Genomic DNA, 21,721 nt, shown 5'->3' on the forward strand with positions numbered 1-21,721 from the left:
GGCACATGGTGCATGCCTGTAATCCCAGTACTTGGGGAGGTAGAGGCAGACACATCCCTGTGAGTTCCAGACCAGCTCAGTCTACAAGGCTACACAGAGACAGCCAAGGCTACACAGAGAAACCCTGTCTTGAAAACCAAAACCAAAACCAAAAAAAAAAAGGTGGGGGGGAGAAAGAAGGAAAGAAAGAAAACTATTTCCACTGAACAGCATAAGCTTTTATTGTATTAAATATAAATTTACTTCAAAACATACATATCCTTAGGTGGGTAGTGGTGACACACACCTTTTAATCCCAGCACTTGGGAGGCAGAAGCATGTAGATCTCTGAATATGAGGACAGTGTCAAACTTACAGAGCAAGTTCCAGGACAGCCAGGGTCACACAGAGAAACCCTGTCTCAGAAAAAAAAACACCAACTATATACATTTTGTTTATACATGAATGTATGTTTATGTATGTATATTATAAATAATACGAACACATACACACATATGTATCCTTGGAGGTCAAAATAGTCATTCTCAGCCAAGAAGTGCTGCAATAAAAAAACAAAAACAAAAAAAAAACAGTGCCAGCCGTGCAAGCATAAGAACCTGAGTTCAGATCCCCAGCACCCACATAAAAGCCAGTTGTGGTCACCTGCAACTGTAACCTAGCCCTGTGGGAACAGACAGGATCCCCAGCATGGGCAGCTAACAGGGAGCACCAGGTCCAGCGAGAGACGCTTTCTCAAAAAAGATAAGATGGAGAGCACTGGTGTAAAATACCCACAGGCCTCCTCTAGTCCTTACATGCATCTCTCACACACATAATCATTCTCGCCTATATGTAATATTTTATTGAAAAACCCAGATGAAGGTAACCAAAGACATTTGCTTATAAAGGAATGAGAAGGAGCTACAAACTCAACAGATTCTGAACCTCTGACCCTTTAATTGGTTGCCCAAGAATTCTCTACCTTCATTAGCAGTACAAAATTCCTACTGTTCAGGGAGGTTTTGATGAAGATCTCCCCAAACTCAGGGGAACAATAGTCAAGGTGTTCAAGTCATCCATGAGCATACCAGACTCCGAGGATAAGAGCAAGCTCCTCTGCACACAGGTCAGGTACCCGCAGCTGTTCACTCTCTGCTAACTTTACTTCATTCAGAACAGTATCATCGTTGAGCTCCAGATTCTGCTGGGACACAGATGAAAATTTTTACAATAAAAATTATATATCATTCATTTATTCAAAGGACTGCTAAAAGGGGTGATATTGATGGATGGTAGTGTTTATGAAGGAAGGTTGGGGTACATGACTTTTGTTTTGATTTACTTTGGAGTTTTTGTAATTGTTTGGTTTGTTGTTTTGTTTGTTGTTTGTTTTGACAGGGTCTCATTATGTAATCCTAGCTAGCCTGAACTCACTAGGTAGACCAACTCACAGAGATCTTAAACTCACAGAGATCCACCTGCCTCACCTCCTGACTTAATCTCCTGAGTACTAAGATTATGAAGGCATGTAGCACCATATCCAGCTTAACACACTCTTTTGGGTTTGCTGTTGTTGTTTAAAGATTTATTTATTATTTATACAGCATTCTGCCTGCATGTGAGAAGAGAGAGCAGGCCAGCAGGCCAGAAGAGAGAGCACCAGTTCTGATTATAGATGGTTATGAGCCACCATGTGGTTGCTGGGAATTGAACTCAGGACCTTTGGAAGAACAGCCAGTGCTGTTAACCTCTGAGCCATCTCTCCAGCCCTACCCTTTCAGTTTTTAAAGATTTTTATAATGTCTAAAAATGGTCAACATACTATTTCTTGTGAATACATAGTGAGGAACAATTTACTTTGTGGAAAAAGTTTGCCATATGCACCTCAAGAATTCAGTAGAAGCGACAATAGCGAAGAAAGACAGCAATCACTTCTGACCCCAAAGCACAAGCACCTGTGCTAATATACTCCCACCACCCCTCTCTTATACTCATCTTTTACCTGCCCATCTCCATCGCCTGACCCTCTTTCTACCCTATCTCCCATCATTGGAGGGGTATGTATCCCTGTGATCATGGTTCTCATCACATCATTAGAGGGCCCAACTGCTCGGGTGTCATGGCCTTTCTACCTCCCTCTAACTGAGGCCTACAACGTGGAGCTGCCAGGACAACACTAGCTCTTCTGAACAGAGGGAGTCATGCACACTAACACACACCTGCCCTCAGCAGCAGAGCCATCATTGCCACTTGCTTGGAGTCAGCCAGCCTTTTTTACAGCAAAGTATACTGCTTTTGTAAAGTGCATTTCAGTAATAAATCTGTAGGATGGTTTATTTTTAAAAAAATAAGAAAAATGAGTCTTAAAGAAAAGCAAAAGGACTAGTATTCAGAATATGGAAAACTATTAGACAACCAGAATTAAAAGTGAACCAAAACTGTATGAAGATACTTCATAAAAGAAGGTTTATAAACAGGCAATAAACACACAAAATGTCCTTAACAAGGACTAGCAAGAAGGTACAGGCAGGTACAGGCACTCACTACCAAATTCAATTCCTGGGACTCATGTTGTAGAACCCAAGCTTACATAAGCAGTCACAATTGCTAGGGAGGAAGATTCTCCAACAGGCCAAGCAACTTGCAAATTGTGCAGGGAGCTCAGGGATACAATGAGCACCACCCATATTGTGGTGAGCTCTTCAGTGATGCAGATGGCTTGAGTCATCACATCCCTCTAAGTAACCGTTCACCAGATTGCTTCCTGTAAGTCCGCCAATAAATGCACTGGTTCCAAAGCTAGGCATGGGTAGAATGGTTTCTTTTGTTGTTCCTCTATGTGTTATCTGCGGTGAATGGACACCTGTTCACATCTCCCCAGGCAAAGTTACACAACATCAAATAAATGTCATAAGATACAAGAAACTTAACAACAGAAATCACACCGGCATCTCAACAGGAACAGGAAAGGCATTCAGCAAAGCTCAACAATGTCCACTCATGATAAATGTCCTGAAGAAACCAGGATGAGAAGCAACAAATCTCAGCCTGCAAGCTACCCTAATAAATAAATGCATATATATATGCTCACACACACACCATACATATAGTCAAAAGATTTAACTTTCATGTGATTAGACTTCAGAATTAAATCTCTTTTCAAAAATATGGTTCTATGGCCTAAAGATCAGATTCCAGTGGGCAACTGAAAGCTTATGAGGGGCTGTACAGGACTGAGAACAGAGAAGAGAAAATTAAGGATGAGAGCAGTTATTACACGTTCTCCGACTAGTGTTAACCATAGCACACACACAGACACAGCTCCATATCCTTGAGGAATTAAGTCAGGTCCTATGTTTCTACAACCCTCTCCCTCATTCTCTCTTCTAAAACCAACAGTTAGTCCTTGCTAAAGTTACCACAAAAGCAAACAGAGAACTTGGAACTGGCCCAGCATTCTTTTCAGAGGCCCATCTCAGAATGAACTGAATGACAGCTCCTTCCTCTCCCTCAGCCCTAGTCTCTTGCCTTGGCATTAGTTTCAGAACAGAACAGGATTTCGGTACTCCATGAACTTAGGGTTAAAAGCTCTAAAATAGGTTCTAAAAGAAAGCATGACCAAAAGCATGACCACGAAACACATTAAAACCAATAAAAGAACAATCAGAACTGTAGATGAGGGCTGGAGAAACGGCTCAACAGTGAAGAGGACTGGCTGTTCTTCCAGAAGAACCAGGTTTGATTCCCAACACCCACATGGTAGGTCACAACAATCTATAACTCCAGTTCCAGGGGAACCAGTTCCCTCTCAGTTTCTGTGATCACTGCACACATGTGGTACACAGATATATGTACAGACAAAACACCCATACACATAAAATAAAAATAGATCTTTAAAAAAATTTTAACATAAAAAACTGTAAATGTAGGAATCTCTGGAAAACAAAAATATGTCCGTGCCCTCTATGGAAGCAATTGTCCAAGAGTCTTAATTTCAAGCCACAAGAAAAGAAATCATTAAACATGTCAAAAAGCATACTGAAGCAGCAAGCAATGCAATACTGAGAGAGTAGAAGACAGATCGTAAAATGAGAGAAAAGGAATTCTGGCTATGTTTAGGAGAAGTCAGAGAAATATTGAGTCTCTGAATATTAAAAAATATCCACAGAAGACAAAAGTAAAGGGACTAGTACAGAGCTGGGTGTGTTGGCACATACCTATAATCCCATGTATAGAACAGACAAGCACTGAGTGAGTGAAGTCCTGAGGACTGCTGACACGGGCACAGACATACAAGGACTCCAAGGCCTTAAACCCATATAACGTAACTGGCTACATGGGCCAAGCCCAAAAGGAAAAGCTTTCCTCAGGAGCCCAAAAAGAAGTACTAATAGACAACTGATTAGTGTGTGTAGACATTAGCAACTACACCTTTCTGTTCCTGCACATTCACATCCTGAGACTGCTCTCCCACAAATGTCCTAAGCCCTCCCCAGCCCCATCCTGTACCTAATAAATACACTGTAGCTCCAGGTTACACAGGACCCAGACTCCCACATGATCCCAGCTTTCCTTCATGTTTGTCTGCATGTCTGTTCTTCCTCCATTCCCTCGACACCCCCATCAGGGTTCTATGACCCAAGCCACTTGGGTTGTGGCACAACAGCATTTAGGAGGCTACGGTAGGAGAGGCAGGAGCTAAAATCCAACCTTGGCTACACAGCCAGTCCTACAAACGGCAAAAGACGAAAAAGAGTCAACAGGTGGGGCAGCAGCTAGCCGCTTACTCTGCCTGCCTTTTATATGTCAAGGGGCAACGCAGTGACTCTAACTCATGCCCACTACACTGAAGGGGGCGAGCTGGGCTCTCTGACTGTGGGTGCAGTGTGGCAGCCGGCACCCACTGCCGCGAATGCATACTTTCAAACTCTAAGCCAGAATATATCCTTCCTTCCTCAAAATAATTATAAAAGAAAAATATTATCCCCATTTTATGAAAACATAAAGAATAAGGGTTCTCAAACAGCCTCTTCTCATCCATTCAGATTCTGTGATGCTCACCTGCTGAAACAGTGATAGTCAACTAAACAACTCACCTTGGTTAAATATTCCTGGGGGGTGGGTGCCAGGCTGAACTCAGGGCTGGAAGGGACATCCTCTTCTCTCCTGACATCTAGAATCAGCTGAGCCACATAATTTTCTTGGAATCGTGTCCTTTTTCCCAAAGCACCTGAAAAGTAAAATAAAACCTTACCTGTCAGACTTATAGTACAATCATAACGACTAATATTTTCAGACTGCTAAAATATTATCCCCATTCACATATGAGAAACCTGGGACCCAGTGATGTAAAAATGACTTCAGATAATCCAAAGCCAATGAACTATAATGCCAAGGCTCAAACCCAGGATTTCTGGCACTAGATTCTCAATCCTCATTTTTCTTTTTAATCTCATGCTTATTTTTACTCTCTGATGATAAAAAAAATTTTTTATTAAGTACTGAGGGTAAAATTGACATATAGACACATGCATGTTATATGCATATAATTATGTACACACACACACACACATATGTATGTATGTATTATACATGAAAAGACGGAGGCCAAACACTTGTCATCACTTGCTCAGGATCACAGGATGCTCTACATTAAAACCAGCACTTAGCTGGGGCCACAGCGTCTAAGTCTCAGGCAAGTACTCCATCTGGTTTCATATACCAACATTTCTTCTTTATGTCTGTGAAATAATATGCTGCAGAAAAGCTATTTTCAAACCACTTTGAAGAGAAACAAAAGTTTCAACATCCAGTCTCTGGAAAATGTGGGATTACAAAGACCAGGCTACGAAATCTGCTTCCTATACTGCGAGGACTCTGGCCCTGAGTAACTACCAACCCTGTAAATACGCCATGCTCAAGACGACCAATGAAGTGACCTAACAGCTTACTTCTTTATAGTAGGTCTATAGCTGAGTAGAAAAATCATAACCTGATTCTCATTTTTTATTTGTGAGTACACTTCCATTTTTAAGTTCTTCACCTCAACTTTGGGAAAAAAATAAACTGTAATAGCTATTAAACATAGCTCCAGAAACAGAAAGACACATGGTATATACTCACTTATATGTGGATATTAGACATATAATATAGGATGAACCTACTAAAATCTGTACACCTAAAGAAGCTAAGCAAGAAGGAGGACCCTGGGTAAGATGATCAATCCTCCCTCAGAAAGGCAAATGGGATGGACATCAGAAAAGGGAGAAAACAGGGAACAGGACAGGAGCCTACCACAAACAGCCTTTCTAAGACTCTACCCAGCAAGGTATCAAAGCAGATGCTAAGACTCACAGCCAAACTTTGGGCAGAGTGCAGGGAATCTTATGAAAGGAGGAGGAGATAAAAAGACCTGGAAGGGACAGGAGCTCCACAAGGAGAGCAACAGAACCAAAAAATCTGGGTACAGGGGTCTTTTCTGAGACTGATACTCCAACCAAGGACCATGTATGGAGATAACCTAGAATCCCTGCACAGATGTAGCCCAAGGCAGCTCAATGTCCAAGTAGGTTCCCTAGTAAGGGGAACCTAATAAAGGTCTCTGATAAGAACTCAGTGGTTGGCTCTTTGATCACTCCCCCCCCGATGGGGGAGGAGCCTTACCACGCCACAGAGAAAGACAATGAAGCCAGTCCTGATGAGACCTGATAGGCTAGGGTCAGATGGAAGGGGAGGAGGACCTCCCCTACCAGTGGACTTGGGGAGGGGCATGGAAGGAAACGAGGAGGGTGGGATTAGGAGAGGATGAGGGATAGGGCTACAGCTGGGATACAAAGTGAATAAACTATAATTTATGAAAAAATAAACTTTTTTAAAAGATTTTAAAAAACATACCACCAGTTAAAGCTGAATATACAAAGCACTATGTCATTAATACTTAAATAATCCCCCAAAAGTTTCCTACAATAAAAATATTTTTAAAAAAATCTCTGAAATGAACCTCACATATAACTATATTTTCAAATACAGATAAGACTCCAAGTTATTCATGGCATCGTTCCAAAAACTATGATATTAAATAACTGTTCCCACACTAACACTGTACTAAACGGTGGCTAAGGTCCCATAAAGTCATATTTGACTCATGATACAGCTAAAGAATTCTACTGATTAACATTGACCCAAAAGAAACACAGAACATTGAGGCCAAGAACAGACCTACAAGCTGATCTTGGCCCAGCATGGGACAATTGTTTTAGTCAAAGAATACACAGGCAGGTGTCACGTCCTGGGATGCTTTGCCTAAACCCGTGAGCTGGGGATGCCTGGCTCTCCTTAGTTCATTCAAACTGAAGGCCAACTATACCAGATAGTGTAGAAATAGAGCAGCAGATAGTACAAAGCAGTGTTTCTTGTTTGGCACTCAGAAGGGACAACAGAGGAGTTAGAAGAAATTCTGTAACTCATTCATTCTTTCAACATACACATACGGTGCATGTCCTGCACAGCTTCAGAGAGCGACCTAACTAGGGAGAGGAGGAGGGATAAAGGAAATAACAGGCATGTGGACACATGAGCAGAAAACCTGGGATCAGATGGTATGGGCTGTAGGATGCAGAAGCCATAGCACACCGGAAGTTCAGCCTCTTTATTATATACAGCTGAACAAGGAGGCAGGGTTATTATATACAAATAAACTAGGAAGCAGAGTTCTTATACACAGCTGAACAAGGAGGCAGCATTATAAGCTGGTAAACAAGGAGGCAGCCTTAGCTAAGGTGGGTAGGCACCAGCTCTGAGGGAGAGCAGTCTACAAGCTGTAAACACCTGGGTGGAAAAAGTGACCATTTTCTGCACACATTGTCAACAGTCACATTAGAACCCAAGGAAGGCTTTGCCATCCCTCTGAGCCTCACCCAGGGAAGAGTAGACTTTACCACTCGCATGGAACCAAGGCATTGGTCTCTGACATGGCCATGCCCTTGTCAAATAATGGCCATTTACTCAGAACTTCACTTGTTCCCTGCAACACTGAGTGCCTATTATATTTCACATGCTATTCTCTCCCTGTATCTCTCTGTATTTCAAGGTAGGGTTTTTCTGTGTAGCCCCTGCTGTCCTGGAACTTGCTACATAAGCCTTGAACTCAGAGATCCGCCTGCCTCTGCCTCCCAGGGCTGAGATAAAAGGCATGAGACACCATGCAAGGCTCAGACAGTATTCTCAAGAACTGAAGATAAACCTAAGAAATGCTCCTAAGATTTACAATATGGAATGCAACAAAGAGTGGAAACAACAGAAGGCATTTACAGCATTCACAAGACTGGCCAAGGCACAGGGGCGAGACTGAACTGGGGAGTCAGTGGAGCTCTTGCAAGGTTGATACCAGAACCAAATGGTCCAAGGTGAATTCATGTTCTGCCTGGTTACTAATACTACCAAATATTTAACTAGTTTAGAACCAGAAATGGACTCTGAAAAAAAGACAGCAGGTAATTCCAAATTTGTTCTAAAATATGAACTTTTAAATAAAATCTTTAAAATGTATTGTGAAGTAAAAACTAGGCAGGTTCTAAAAAATTAAATACTAGACCAAGTATGGTAGGGCATCCAACACTAAGGAGGTTAGAACGAGACTATCACAAGTTCCAGGCCAGCCTGGGCTACATAAAGAAAATCTGGAAAATGGAAGATTATAAATGCACCCTAACAAGTTTGCTTTTTATCCATGGTCAGTCTAGCTTTTCCCTTTTTAAGCTCATAAGAGCTGGCGAGATAGCTCAGCCGAGAAAGGCTATGGCTTATAACCATAAGGACCAAAAATAAATAAATAAATAAATAAATAAATGCCAAAATACATTACAATACAAACTGCCAACACACATACTAGCTTTATTGTAAAATAAGTCAAGAGCCATGAAAAGTAAAGCCTTACCTGTCAGGTCAATCCGTAACTTGCTGATGTCTTTAGCAGTACTGAATCGGTCTTTTGCTTCTTTATATTCGTAATAATATAGAAATACATGTGCGCATTCCAGATGGAATCGAATAGCCAAAAGTCGACCTGAATCACCTTCAAATAAATTCTCTAGTTTCATCACTATAAGACAAAAGATGAAACATTAAAAATTAAGATCAGTGAAATGTTGAGTCCCAATATATTAAAGTACACACTTGAGAACTTTAAGGACAGAAAGGAACAGAAAGATAACAGCAGTTGACAACTAGCATTCTCTGAGCATCTGTATGATCGAAATACACAGCTACGACTTGAGATACATTGCTTTCTTCTTCCTAAGACACAGTAAGTCTTAGGAGATGCCACCCATACCACTGACCCTTTCTCAGTGCCTGTCTCAGCCACCTAATACAAACATGGGCAGAAATATGGGAACACGGTAGGTTGACACAAAGTACCAAATCAATCTGTAAATTAAACACTAGGGGCAATCTGAAGAAAGGGAGATTAGCTGAGTTCACTTCAAGAACTCACAGAAGTTTTCCCTTAAGAATGCATGTGTGTGTGTAAATGAATATCAAATAGGAAATGAATAGTGGCTTAGCAGTCAGACTCTAATTTATTTCTCTAACTACTTAAGGTAAAATACGGGCCTAGTAAGATGATTCACTGGGCATAGCACTGCACACATGCACACACAATTTAGTGTATTTTTTAATTTTAAAATAAATAAAATGAGAGGATAACAATCTAGCAATAAAATATCTGAGATAAATGGTTATCAAAATTATACAGGCCCTTTCCAGCAGTGACGACCTCCCTATGAGAACATGCCTCTCACAAAGGATCTCCTTGATCGCCCTCTAGCAGGGAAGAGGAAACATGAGAAAAAGCGCCTGGTGCAGAGCCCTAATTCCTACTTTATGGATGTGAAATGCCCGACATGCTGTAAAGTCACCCCGGTCCCTAGCCATGCACAAATGGTGGTATTGGGTGTTGCTCCACTGTTCTCTATCAGCCTACAGGTGGAAAAGCAAGGCGGACGGAGGATGCCCTTAAGGAGAAATCAAGATCAGTGGGAACCATCCCAATGAACACATTTTGGATTACAAAGAAATTACTTATGTAAGCTAAACAGCACAGTGCTATCACATACACCAGGGTTCAGGGCTCCTCACGTAACAGGACGTCCATCCAGCCGGTTCCCCAAAACAATTCTCTACTACAACATCCCTGACAGCTATTCTTTAAACTATGTCCAGGGACGGCTTCATCAGCATTTCACAAAGCAGTCTACAAGAATAAATATCAAATGAAAGGGCAGGAGGTGTACTTCAATGTCCTAACACTGGTGATGATATTCCAACATCCAACCTGAGAAAAGAGTTATATTCACTGAACAGCTACTCTGCTTAGCACTGGGTACTTTCAATGAGTGCCTAAGTTCTCACAACGCTGCCTCTGAGGAGGGTGCTATCTCCACTTAAATCTTTACAACACTAATCAGGGCAGAGAACAGCGCCATGGTAGGCTGTCTGCCTAGCAGTGAGACCCTAAAGTCACTTAAAGCACCACAAAGAAAGACAAAACACAGCTCAGACAGCAAAATGACTGATCACCTCAGCTGTTAGTAGCAAAGCCAGGAAAATGGCATCCAAGCTTCTCCTAAGCTTGTAGGAAGAAAGAGGAACAGGCATTGGTGGGAGGACAGAGGTGCAGAGGCTGTGACAGGAGCCCAGGCTACTTCAATCACCTAGAGATCCGTCTGTCAGTCTTTACAGCTAAGAAACAAGATCCCCCTTTGTCTTACTGTGAGCTGAGATTAAAGTGGGTCTGAAAAACCAAGAAGGTGTTTTCTTAGTGCTGGCCCTTCTGAGAGTCTCTGGAGTGGGACACTGAGTAAGTCAAGATGTTCTGCCTGGCCTCAGGAGGCACATGGGCGTCCAAACACCAAGTTCTCACTTCCAAAGCACCTAGGGACATCTCATCCACATTCCTCTATGGCGGGGCCTCATCATCCTGATTGCTCTTAACGGAGGCCTCTCAACTTTCTTCTCCTTTGTTCTGCCCATCATTCCTGAGTGTTTAGCCATTACTGTCAGAAATACAACCTTCTATGACGCTAGTAAAATTAGTAAATGACAGACATTACCACATACCTGAAATGTTACTAAGAGTCAAGAAACAAAAGAAATAAAAAGCTAGAAAACAAACAAATGGCAGAAAAGAACCAAACATGGGCCAGGGAGGACTGGAGCTCAAATCCATAGCAATCACATAAAATACTGAGCTAGCGTAGGTGGAGGAGGTGCTGGCTGAAGTCCTGAGAGGATGTGTATTGTTGGCATGGATATAGTCAGATCCAGTGGAAGCCTTGGGCCCATGGGACAACTGGCAAAGCAGTTACCCATATGGGCCAGGCTCACACTGGGTAGCAAAGCTCTCAGTGGGAGCAGAGAATCAGTGTGTGCAAAGACTGACAACCTCCTCCTCGTTGGTGGTCACAGCCTGAGACTGCTCACCTACAGAGACCTCCTACAAAGACTGGTCTACCCCTCCCCATGTCCTGTACCTAATAGAGGATGGGATCTGGGTTCCTGGGTTAGAAAACTTGCACTGGATACTTTTACTGTGAAAAGCCTTTACACTTTTACTGTATGGGTCTGTGTGTCTTTTTTTCATTGCTGCTTTGCCCGCCACCCCTAGTCAGAGTTCCAGGACCCAAGTCACATCCAGATCCACCTGTAATCCTAGTATGTGGGAAGCAGAGCTAGGATGGAACAAGCCGGCTAGATGCCAAATGAATAAACTCTGGGTACACCTGAGAGACCCAAAGGAAAGCACCCAGATCTCCATGTGCATGCACATATGAAGATGCAGACCTACACACACTACATTCACATGCAAAAAAAAAAACATACATACTTACGTGTGTGTGTGTGTGTGTGTGTCTGAAAAACAAAAGATGGAGCTGATCAAAAGTACAGAATTTTCTTAAATTTCGAAATTAAGCGGGCAGAACGGAGAACTAGAAGCCAGGTCCAAATGAACTTATGCAGACTGTAACTTAGGAAAACAGAGAGAAGCAACAACAAAAAGAACTAAAGCCTGGTGAGGATGCACAAGGGATATATGGCATGTCTGAAGATTAGGGAAGGACAGACAGTACACCAAAATCTGTGAGGGGATAATAGCTAAGAGTGTCCCAGAAATGGAGAAAGACACCAAAGTTCAGAATCAGAAAGCCTAGTAAATCCCTAGGAAGACAGGTAAAAAGCGAAGCATGTGTGACCTGGGCCAGACGAGGAGCCACAGATGCACAAAAGACACTCTCAACAACATAAAGGAGGGAACCTGGGCCAGCTGGCTCCCCAAGCCCAGCAATGGAGACTGGAAGACAGGAAGAGGGCAGCATGATGGTGCAAACCCTGCTCAACTACTGGTTCCAGAAGAGGGCTGAAAGAGATTTCCAAGCAGAGGAAAGGGGAAGTTCATCACGAAGATGCTTTTGTCCAAGTGGAACAACTGCTAAGCTATTTGATTTTGGAGTTTTGCACACACTCATACACGCACACATGTACATGCTCTGTCTCTCTGCAGGAAAAGAAGAGAAAACATTGTCCTCCAGGCCAAAAAGTAAAGAGTGGAGGACCACAACCCCCAACTACAGTTACAAACTTCCAGAACAACAACTGTCAGACCTGGAAGGGGAGGGGGCTGCTTTAGGCAACAGCTCTCAAGGAGGGCTCCAGCATGGAGCTATTTGACACTTGTGGTACAAAATCAAAAGTTGGTAGGTCCTAAAACTATTTAAAGGGAAACTGCAGTGTTAGTTAGGCTGCTGACAATGTAGTGCCTTTCCAAGAGTGAAAAAAAGAGAGGTGGAACTGATATGTTCCTAAAGGGGCACCCGACCTTCCCACAAGAAGTCGCATCTCACACGATAATGCATGAAGAAGCACACAGAAACATTCGCAGATGCGCTCTGCTCTACACTGAGATGAAGATTTAGCAACAGTGCACAGGAAAGAACACTTGAAATATATAGGAACCAGCTGAGGTAGCTTGGGATAAAGGCATCTGCCACTAAGCCAGATGACCTGACCACCCAAGAAAACCCTCATGGTGGAAGGAAAGAACAGACTATCACAAGTTGTCCTCTGCTCTCCACATATATGGCATGACATGTACATACATATATATACATAATGAATAAGTAAATGTTTTTTTTTTTAAAAAAAAAAAAAAGATTAGAAGATAAAAGAAATATCCCTGAACTACAAAATAAGGATCCACACAACAACTGATGACGTAAGCAAAGGTCAACTAGAGTCTACTTCACTGAGAACCTACAAAAACTAGTCAAAGTGTGATTTAAAGTCAAATATTATACAACTTCTATAAAGACAAATCCCCAAGCCACCCCAACCTGTCCTGCACAGTCCTGGGCCTCCTCTTCCCACCAGGCCACCTTCTGCTCTAGCCACAATGACTTTCCACTGATCCTCTCAGGTCATGGCGCCGTTACAGTACAAAGGTACCTGTTTCTGTATCAATGGTAAAGGCACCCAGCTACCTATCAGGTCTATCCCTTTATCCACACACTAATAATCCTTTAAAAAAGAAAAGAAATAATCTTATGTACTTCATGCTGGACTCAAACTCTCTATGAAATTAAGAATCATCTTGAACTCCTTCAACTCCTAATCATCACTCCTCACCTCTGAAGTGCTGGGATTTCAGGCATGTGCCATCATGTCAGGTTTATGAGAAGCTGGGGCTTAGATGCATGTTGGGCAAGCACTGTCCAGCTACACCTCACGCCCTAGACAATCTTTACCTCATTCTGCTGTAATTCTAAAATGTCTAGCTTAACGGTTTTAAGAGCTCTGAAAACAAGTAGGTTTTGCAACTTATTTGGGAGGGGGGGGTGACCTGACCACTTGGCAGCAAAATTTGACAAAATGTCAACCTGTACATTTAAAACATAAGCTAAACCCCAAATCTCTTCCCATGAGATTTGTTAATGCTGTGTTAAATGGTATATTCAATTACACCCATTCCAAAATATCAAAAAAAATTAATCACTGAATATATCAGTCTTTGGCTGTGAAAACAACCAAACTCCAGGGTCACACAACTGCTGGAAAAAGAAACTCCAGAACTCCCTCACAAAATACTTTCACCTGTTTCTTCTTAGACACTGACTTCCTGAGTTCATCTTCAAATTGCAATATCCCACACATACCACATGTAATGCCTTTTCAGTATCTAATCCAACAATAAACTCTGTGGGCCCATACGTGGTCTCCACAGAACTCTGGTTCCCTTTGTACAACATCCGAAGACTGCCTCACGCTGTGCTGAGGTACATATTCTTCCCATTCTAACCTTCCTCCTTCCATAAATGTGACAGGCCCTGGGAAGTGATGCTGATGCTGCAATAGGCTCTCTTTCACTGCATTTCACTGATGGAACATTCCTGAACATGAGTAAGAAGTTCTCAGCTGTTCATAAAACCCTTTGCTATGCCTCACAGGCTGGAAAAATTCCTGAAAACTTTTCACGATCCTTCAAGGGCAATATTTCAAATATAATATCCTGGTCTGGACAGTGAACAGTATCTCTGTTGTAACTAACTGGTCAACATTTGGGTCAGATCCCAGAACAAAATAATTTTTCAAATAAAATTACTTATGAAATATTACAGAATTTAAACATAGCTAAAATGTCTAATTATGTCAAGCCACCAATTTGTGACTAGATAAAGTGAAAAATGTTGATTGGCCTAAAAAAGCAACATAAAAATTCTCGGTTGCAGGACAAAATAAACGATGTGCTTGAATTCACTGCAGAAACACCACAGGCCACTGGGGGAAATGAGTCACCTGGAGTCAGATTTCTCAGTTAACCATTTCTGCTGCTTTTGAACTAAATTTTAACTTCTAGAAAAAGAATTCCTCTGAAGTATACCATATGAAGCAACCATGTAAAGGATACTGGGTTTTTCAGTTTTTTTTCTTCTTCTTCTAATAATGAAGAATAGATATTCCTTTCAAAGATTAGTCACTAAGACATGGTAAAGATGTAGCAATAAAGCCGGGTGTGGTAACACATGCCTTTAAATCCCACACTCAGGGAGGCAGAGGCAGAAGGATCAAGTCCAGAACAGCCAAGGCTACACAGAGAAACCCTGTCTCAAAAGACAAACAAACAAACAAACAAAAGATGTAGCAATAAATACAGGTGTATATAATACCAGACAATATGGAAGGGGAATAATTGTAACTTTATTAAAATTACAATTACATCAAATTAGGTTTGCCTTAAAAAAAAAAAAATCCTAGTAACAATATCTGGCTTTTTTTTTTTTCAATAACCAATTTTCCACAAAAGCATGATTAAGTGTAAGAAATTATACAACAGACTTTGGAGTATAACGCAACTGACATTTTATAAAATTGAATAGTGGAATGGGTTTCCATAGCATTCCCTTCCAAATGATTCCCTTGTCCTCCAGAAAAACCACTTTTGCTCCCCATGGCCGTCAATGACATTCAGTGCATCACTGGCTTTCAAATTTTTACTCTGCTTCATGAACAACAAGGCTGTTCCTTTGCACCCTTCTTTTACAGGGTAACCTCACTTCATTTCAAAAACATATGAGGGCATAAACTGAGAAAGACCAAATTCACATAGTTTTCACTTGCTAAAAATAGACAGCACACTGCCTGCTAAATAGGTACCATGTCCTCATTTCTTCCAAGCTCTATCTCATCCTCTGTTCTGTAGAGAATGTCACACCTAAGCAACACTAGTGGGAAGACTTGAAGGCCACATAGACAGCATTAATGTATGATCCATTTTCTCAGAACTTCTATAATGATTCCACCAGCTCAGAAAGAAACCTTTCAGGAGACGGAAGACAGTTATTCCCAGACCAAGACCACAGCTTCTCCCCCAAATCTGCTCAACAAGTAGGCAACTGCTGCTGTCATTCGTGCTACTCAAAGGCACTACTTTATTTAAGACACCACTACAGTAGAAACGAGTAAGCCAGGAACTTAAAGGTGACTTTTTCAGTTTTGTTTCCTAAAAACTATTATTGTCAGCTGGGCATGGTAGCACAATGGTAGCCTTTAATCCCAACACTCAAGGAGATAGAGGCAGGCAGATCTCTGTGAGTTCAAGGCCAGCCTGGTCTTGAAAGAGTACAGGACAGCCAAGGCTACACACAGAGAAACCCTATCTCAAAAAACTAAAGTATATACATGATTTATATATTATACATATATTTTTGTCAGGAGAAGAGAGATGGCTCACTGGTTAAGCACACTGGCTGCTCTTCCAAATGACCTATATTCAATTCTCAGCACCCACATGGGAGCTCACAATCATCTCACTCCAGTTCCAGGGAATCCGATGCCCTCTTCTGGCCTCTGAGGACACCTCACACATGTGGTACACACAAATACATGTAGGCAAAACTCCCACACATAAAAGCATAACAAAACTTTAAAGATAAATTGGATACATTCAAATATGTAGTACTGTACAGAAAGCCAATTAATTGGTTTAGGTTTTACTATTTTGTTTTGAGACAAGATCTCACTGTGTTGTCCAAGTTAGGATAGAACTTTTGAGCTCAAGAGATTATCTTGCCTCAATTCACAAATCGTTGCTACTACAGGTCCATATAACTATATTAATCTGCTATCTCAAGTCAAGTATAAATTCCCAGGGTAGAATAACTGTTGACATATATACAATACTTAGGCTCTTGTGGGTTTTTTTTTTCTCACTTGTTCCACATGCTGACATTACCTAAAATCCTCAAAAAAGATAAAGAGTTGGTACAAACACATGAATAAATCAATTTTTATATTGACTAAATACATTTCCTTACTTTCCTTTTAAATCATGTATAGATGTCCATTTTATCTAAATTAGCATATGCTTACATATTTCTGTCCTAATAAAACAAAAATTGGGAAATTAGTTTTAACCAATCACCTAGTCATCAAAATTACTATATATACTACAATCCACTATATGCAAGCCTATCTTATTAACATATAGATAAACCTTTGAAGGTGACAGACTCCAAAAAAATCCAGGAGACTCCTGCAGTTATGATACATGCCTTCACAGTATGCTACCTCCCTCACACACGGATCACTGCACTGCCACGAAAACTATGGCAACTATTCCCTGGCTCCCTACTACACACATTCATACACACAGTCGCATCTGCACCACACTCGGGATAGGCCCTGGAGCCAGGCACAGCCAAAACCAAACCCCAGCTTTGTAAATCAAAAATTATTATTAATCTCAAGTTCATTTGTATTCAAATACTCCTTCATAGCAAGGTTTGCTTTTGCTTTTGTTTGTTTGGTAATTTGCGGGTTTTTTTTTATTTAATTTTTTTTTTTTTAGGTTTGGTTTGGGTTTGTTTTTTTTTTTTTCTGAGACAGGATTTCTCTGTGTAGCCCTGAGCTGTCCAGGACTCACTTTGTAGACTCACTTTGTAGGCTCGTCTTGAACTCACAGAGATCTGCCTGCCTCTGCTGCCCTGAGTGCTGGGATTATAGGCATGGAATACCAAGCCTGGCTAATTTTTTTTTCTTAAGATTTTTTTTTTTCATTTTAATTACACATACATGTGTGCACATCAGAGCAGGTGTGTAGACCAGAAGAGAATATCAGATTTCACGTGAGCTGCCACTGCACACTAGAAACTGACGTCAGCTCCTCTGGAAGACACTGAGCACCTCTCCAGCCCTCCTAGGCAATTTATGCAAGAAAAGCCATTCTACAAGCAAAGGGAGCCTGGAAGCAAGTGCAAAGGTACCTAAAGCCCTCTCCTCACAGGCCTCCCCAGGAAACGTGAGAGGACAGACAGGGGCATCAGGAAGCACTGGCAAAAATGTCTGCTTTGTGGCTCTGGGAAATTTCTAGTTCATGTTTAGGAGAATTTCTATTTAATGTTATAAACTACTAGAACAATAAGACAAATGCAAAATTGTCTTCCACTGTCATCCTCAATAAAATGTATGTTCTATCAAATGTTTTTAAAATTGAGCTTTTCCTCTAGTTCTTCATAGGAAACAGTAATTTTCTAACCCGTATATAATTTATCTTAATTTACTCCAGCTCTAGTTAGCCCTCTTAAAAATTATAATAGTAACTAAAGTTTGTTTCCAATAAAATTTTAAAATAAAAGACAAAAGAAAATATTAAAATACTTCTATGTAATTTGTGATGAAAATAATAGTATCCTACCTGGGCACGGTAGCACACATGCCCTTTAATCCCAGTACTCAGGAAGCCGAGGTCGGCAGATCTCTGAGACCAATCTGGTTTATATGATGAGACCCCTTCTAGGGTGAGAGGGTGAGAGAGAGAGAGAAGATACAGTGACCCACATAGACTACCTCAGCTTTCTAAGCAGATAATTAAAAAACAAAACTGATCTTCCCTTTTTAAAAAATAAAAGACAAGGTCACTGGTGAGGGGATGACACCTGCCTTCAATCCCAGCACTTGGGAGGCAAAAGCAGATGGGTCTTGGTGAGTTCAAGGCCAGCCTGGTCTACAGAGGGAGCTAGAAAACCTATCTCAAAATAAAGTGTGTATCCATTCCAAAGCTGTCCTCTGACCTCCATACACACACCACATGCATACGTTTATTGTGCACATGTACAATAATAATAAATAATTTTAAATCTGCTACATACCTTGATCAATACAATTTCCAGCAAGAGCAAAAAGCTGAGGTGAGCGCTCCTCAAGCAGCTGTTGGTGAATATTCACACATCTCAAAGTCCACCACGGCAAGCTCTAGAAAAAAGCACCATGTAAGCTGAAATTAAGGGGTCCTTAGGGGAAAACTTTACACTGAGACTAATTTCTGGAATATCTTTACACCCATAAATCTTATTCCAGGTAAGCTTAGTCCTGCACGCCATGCTCTCAACAGTAACTAACCCTGCTGCATGTCTTCTGAAGCTGCTTCAGACTTAGCATCTCCTTTCAAGGGAGCATCCTACTCGCCACGGTGCTCCATTCCCTTCCCTTCCCAACCCAAGTACCAACAACTTAACTGAGGTGCCTACTGAGCACACAACAGCCTCTTCTTTAACTCACTCATACTTGCTCTTGCTTGACCAATACCTCTTTATTAAAAAAAATTAAAAAAAAAGACAGAAAGGGCCAGATAGAAGGCTCAGCAAGCAAGAGCAGTTGTCACACAGACATAAGGACCTGAGAGCTCAGACCATCACTCATGTAAAAAAGCCACATGTAAAAAAAGTGACTATGATTCAGAAGCAGGGATCAGAGAGAGGAGGACGTCAGAAGCTCACTGGCCAGAGAGCCTAGCAGAGACAGGGAGCTTCGGATTCAGAGAGCCCCTCCCGAGGAAGCAAGGCAGACGGCAGTACAAAAAGACATGAGACATTCTCCTTTGGACTACATGAATTCACACAGGCACCCCATACCCGTTCATACACACATACACACATACACACACACACACACACACACACACACACACACACACCCCTACATGCACTGGGCACACCCCATACTAACACACACAGTCTCTGTTCTCTACCCGAACCCCACCTTCCTCACATTCTTCTGCAGATACTCATATCTACATACATGAGTATATGTATACAGACATACAAACATGCCATATACTTGTACATGTCTATATACATGTGCAAGTCATAATACATATTTTAAAGGGGTTGTTAAAATATGAATAATGAGTATACACTGAGTCATCTAAAGTAAAGTTAGTCAGGCACAATGGCTCACACCAGCAAGCTCAGCACTCAGGAGACAGAAATAAGAGAATCACAAAACTGTTAGCCTGAATTATATTACATGAATGTGTAATTTTCCCTTTTAGTAACAATACTAATAGATCATGCTTAGTTATCAAAAACATTTTTTACTTGAACTTAATATCTCATCTGATTAAGGAGTGCCTTTCTCACAGACCTGGAGTAATAAGTCTCAACTCTTGGGAGACTGAAACAGAAGGATCAAAGTTCAAGGCTTCCTTGGGCAACTTAGTGAGAGTGCTGGAGGTACGCAGAGCACTTGCCTAGCACATTCCAGGCCCTATGTCCACGCCTCAGTACCACAGAAAGGGGGAAGGGTCCCTTCCAATCAGCTACACACAGCAAGTGTGTATAAATGAAGCCACAAATGAATTGCCGACTTTGCAAGGAAATCCTTTTTAATTACTAATCCTGCTTTTCAGTCCTTGGAGGGGAAGTAGAATTATCTTAAGAGGAAGGTAGTTTCAAATCATTTTTAACAGAATTCCCTGAGGCATTCCCTCACTTTCCTCTTTTCCGGTCAGTGAGGCTAATGAAGTCAGCCTACATTTCAAGACCTCCCCTTATCTGCTGTCAGAACAAAGAATGAGTCAGGCTTAACTCTTTCCCTTTCTAGACAAGGGAATTCAGTTGCCTCTAGTCAGAAGGCTGTGCGGTTAAGAAAACATATGACCTAAGGCACTGAACTCTAAACTCAGTTCTGTGACTTAACCATAGTAGGTAGGAGTGTAGAACTGATTGAGAGCTTCCCTTCAGCTCTGCTGGGAAATACAAAGGCCTTTTAATACCGAAGAACGGAAAAACTAAACTGGCAGTCCTACTGCAGTGATTCTTTTTCTCCTCTGGTTTTTCCAGACAAGGTTTCTCTGTGTAGCCCTGGCTGTCCTGGTACTCCCCCTATACAGCAGGCTGGCCTTGAACTCATGGATCCGCCTGCTGCTGCCTCCCAAGTGCTGGGATTAAAGGTGCGTTCCGCCACTGCCCGGCAAGACAGTGTTTCTTAGCCTTATGTCTCGAACTTATCATAGTCAATACATTGTGACTGAGAAGTTACATTAGCCAAGAACCTTCTCCACGGCAGGGTCAGTAGAACAGTCAAAAAGGAACCCATTTTCTTTGAGGTTTCATCTTTTTTTTTTTTTTCCCTGAGTAGTGGACACTGATCCTAGAGTCTCACCATGGTAGGCAACTGCTCTACTGCTGAGCTATACCCTGTCTCTTATTCCATTTTATAGTAAGGAAGTTGTTACTTAGAGAAATCACCTGGCCTAAGTTCACACAGCTGAGAGACGGCAAGAGCCTTGTGGGCTGACCTCAAGGCTGAGGCTACTCAGCACATCCATGCTGTTAATTCTGGTCCTGAGACTGAGTAGACAGGGCAGGGACAGGGGGTGTGTCTTTTATACAAATCCACCAACATCAGAGTAAACACCAGGATACATTTCTTTAAGGAGCTGATTGACTCAAAAATGACTGTAAAACAGGGCTGGCGTCTAACCTGTTGGCAAAGCTTGCCTGGCAGGCACAAGGCCGTGGGTTTGCCCCTCATTGCTGAAATAGCAACTTCAAAGGTTGAAATGAACTTACATAAGTATGTGCTGCCTCTTTACCACTCAGGAGAGAAATGGTATTCATAGCATCATTGAGAGAACCATACTGTGTCTGGAGGGATAGTGGATTGCTTAAAAGTGTTTGCTGCTCTTGCCAAGTGCTCAAGATTAGTTCTCAGCACCCATGAGGTGGTTCACAATCACATACAACCGAAGTTCCAAAGGGACTCAAGACCTCTGGCTTCCTCCAGCATGTGCACTTACCTGCATGCTCTACACAGACACACACACACACACAATTAAAATCAAAATTAATTTATTAAAAAGAGGAGCTACAGTAAATATTCATCGTGCCACTACAAGGGGTGGGAGTGGAAA

General features: G+C 41.7%; 1 protein-coding gene across 1 annotated transcript in view; it reads right to left on the bottom strand.

Annotated features, from left to right (window-relative positions):
- Nucleotides 1–21,721, bottom strand: part of Ttc27 (tetratricopeptide repeat domain 27) — a 125,391-nt gene that overhangs the window by 95,957 nt on the left and 7,713 nt on the right. Inside the window, exons 5-8 of the mRNA XM_021652589.2 lie at nt 18,678–18,780; nt 8,915–9,079; nt 5,076–5,209; nt 1,068–1,180 (exon numbers count right to left, since the gene is read on the bottom strand). Coding sequence (XP_021508264.1) covers nt 1,068–1,180; nt 5,076–5,209; nt 8,915–9,079; nt 18,678–18,780 — 515 coding nt within the window. The remainder of the gene's footprint in view (nt 1–1,067; nt 1,181–5,075; nt 5,210–8,914; nt 9,080–18,677; nt 18,781–21,721) is intronic.

The sequence above is a fragment of the Meriones unguiculatus genome, chromosome 1 (assembly GCF_030254825.1).
Source record: "Meriones unguiculatus strain TT.TT164.6M chromosome 1, Bangor_MerUng_6.1, whole genome shotgun sequence".
Taxonomy (NCBI): Eukaryota; Metazoa; Chordata; class Mammalia; order Rodentia; family Muridae; genus Meriones; species Meriones unguiculatus.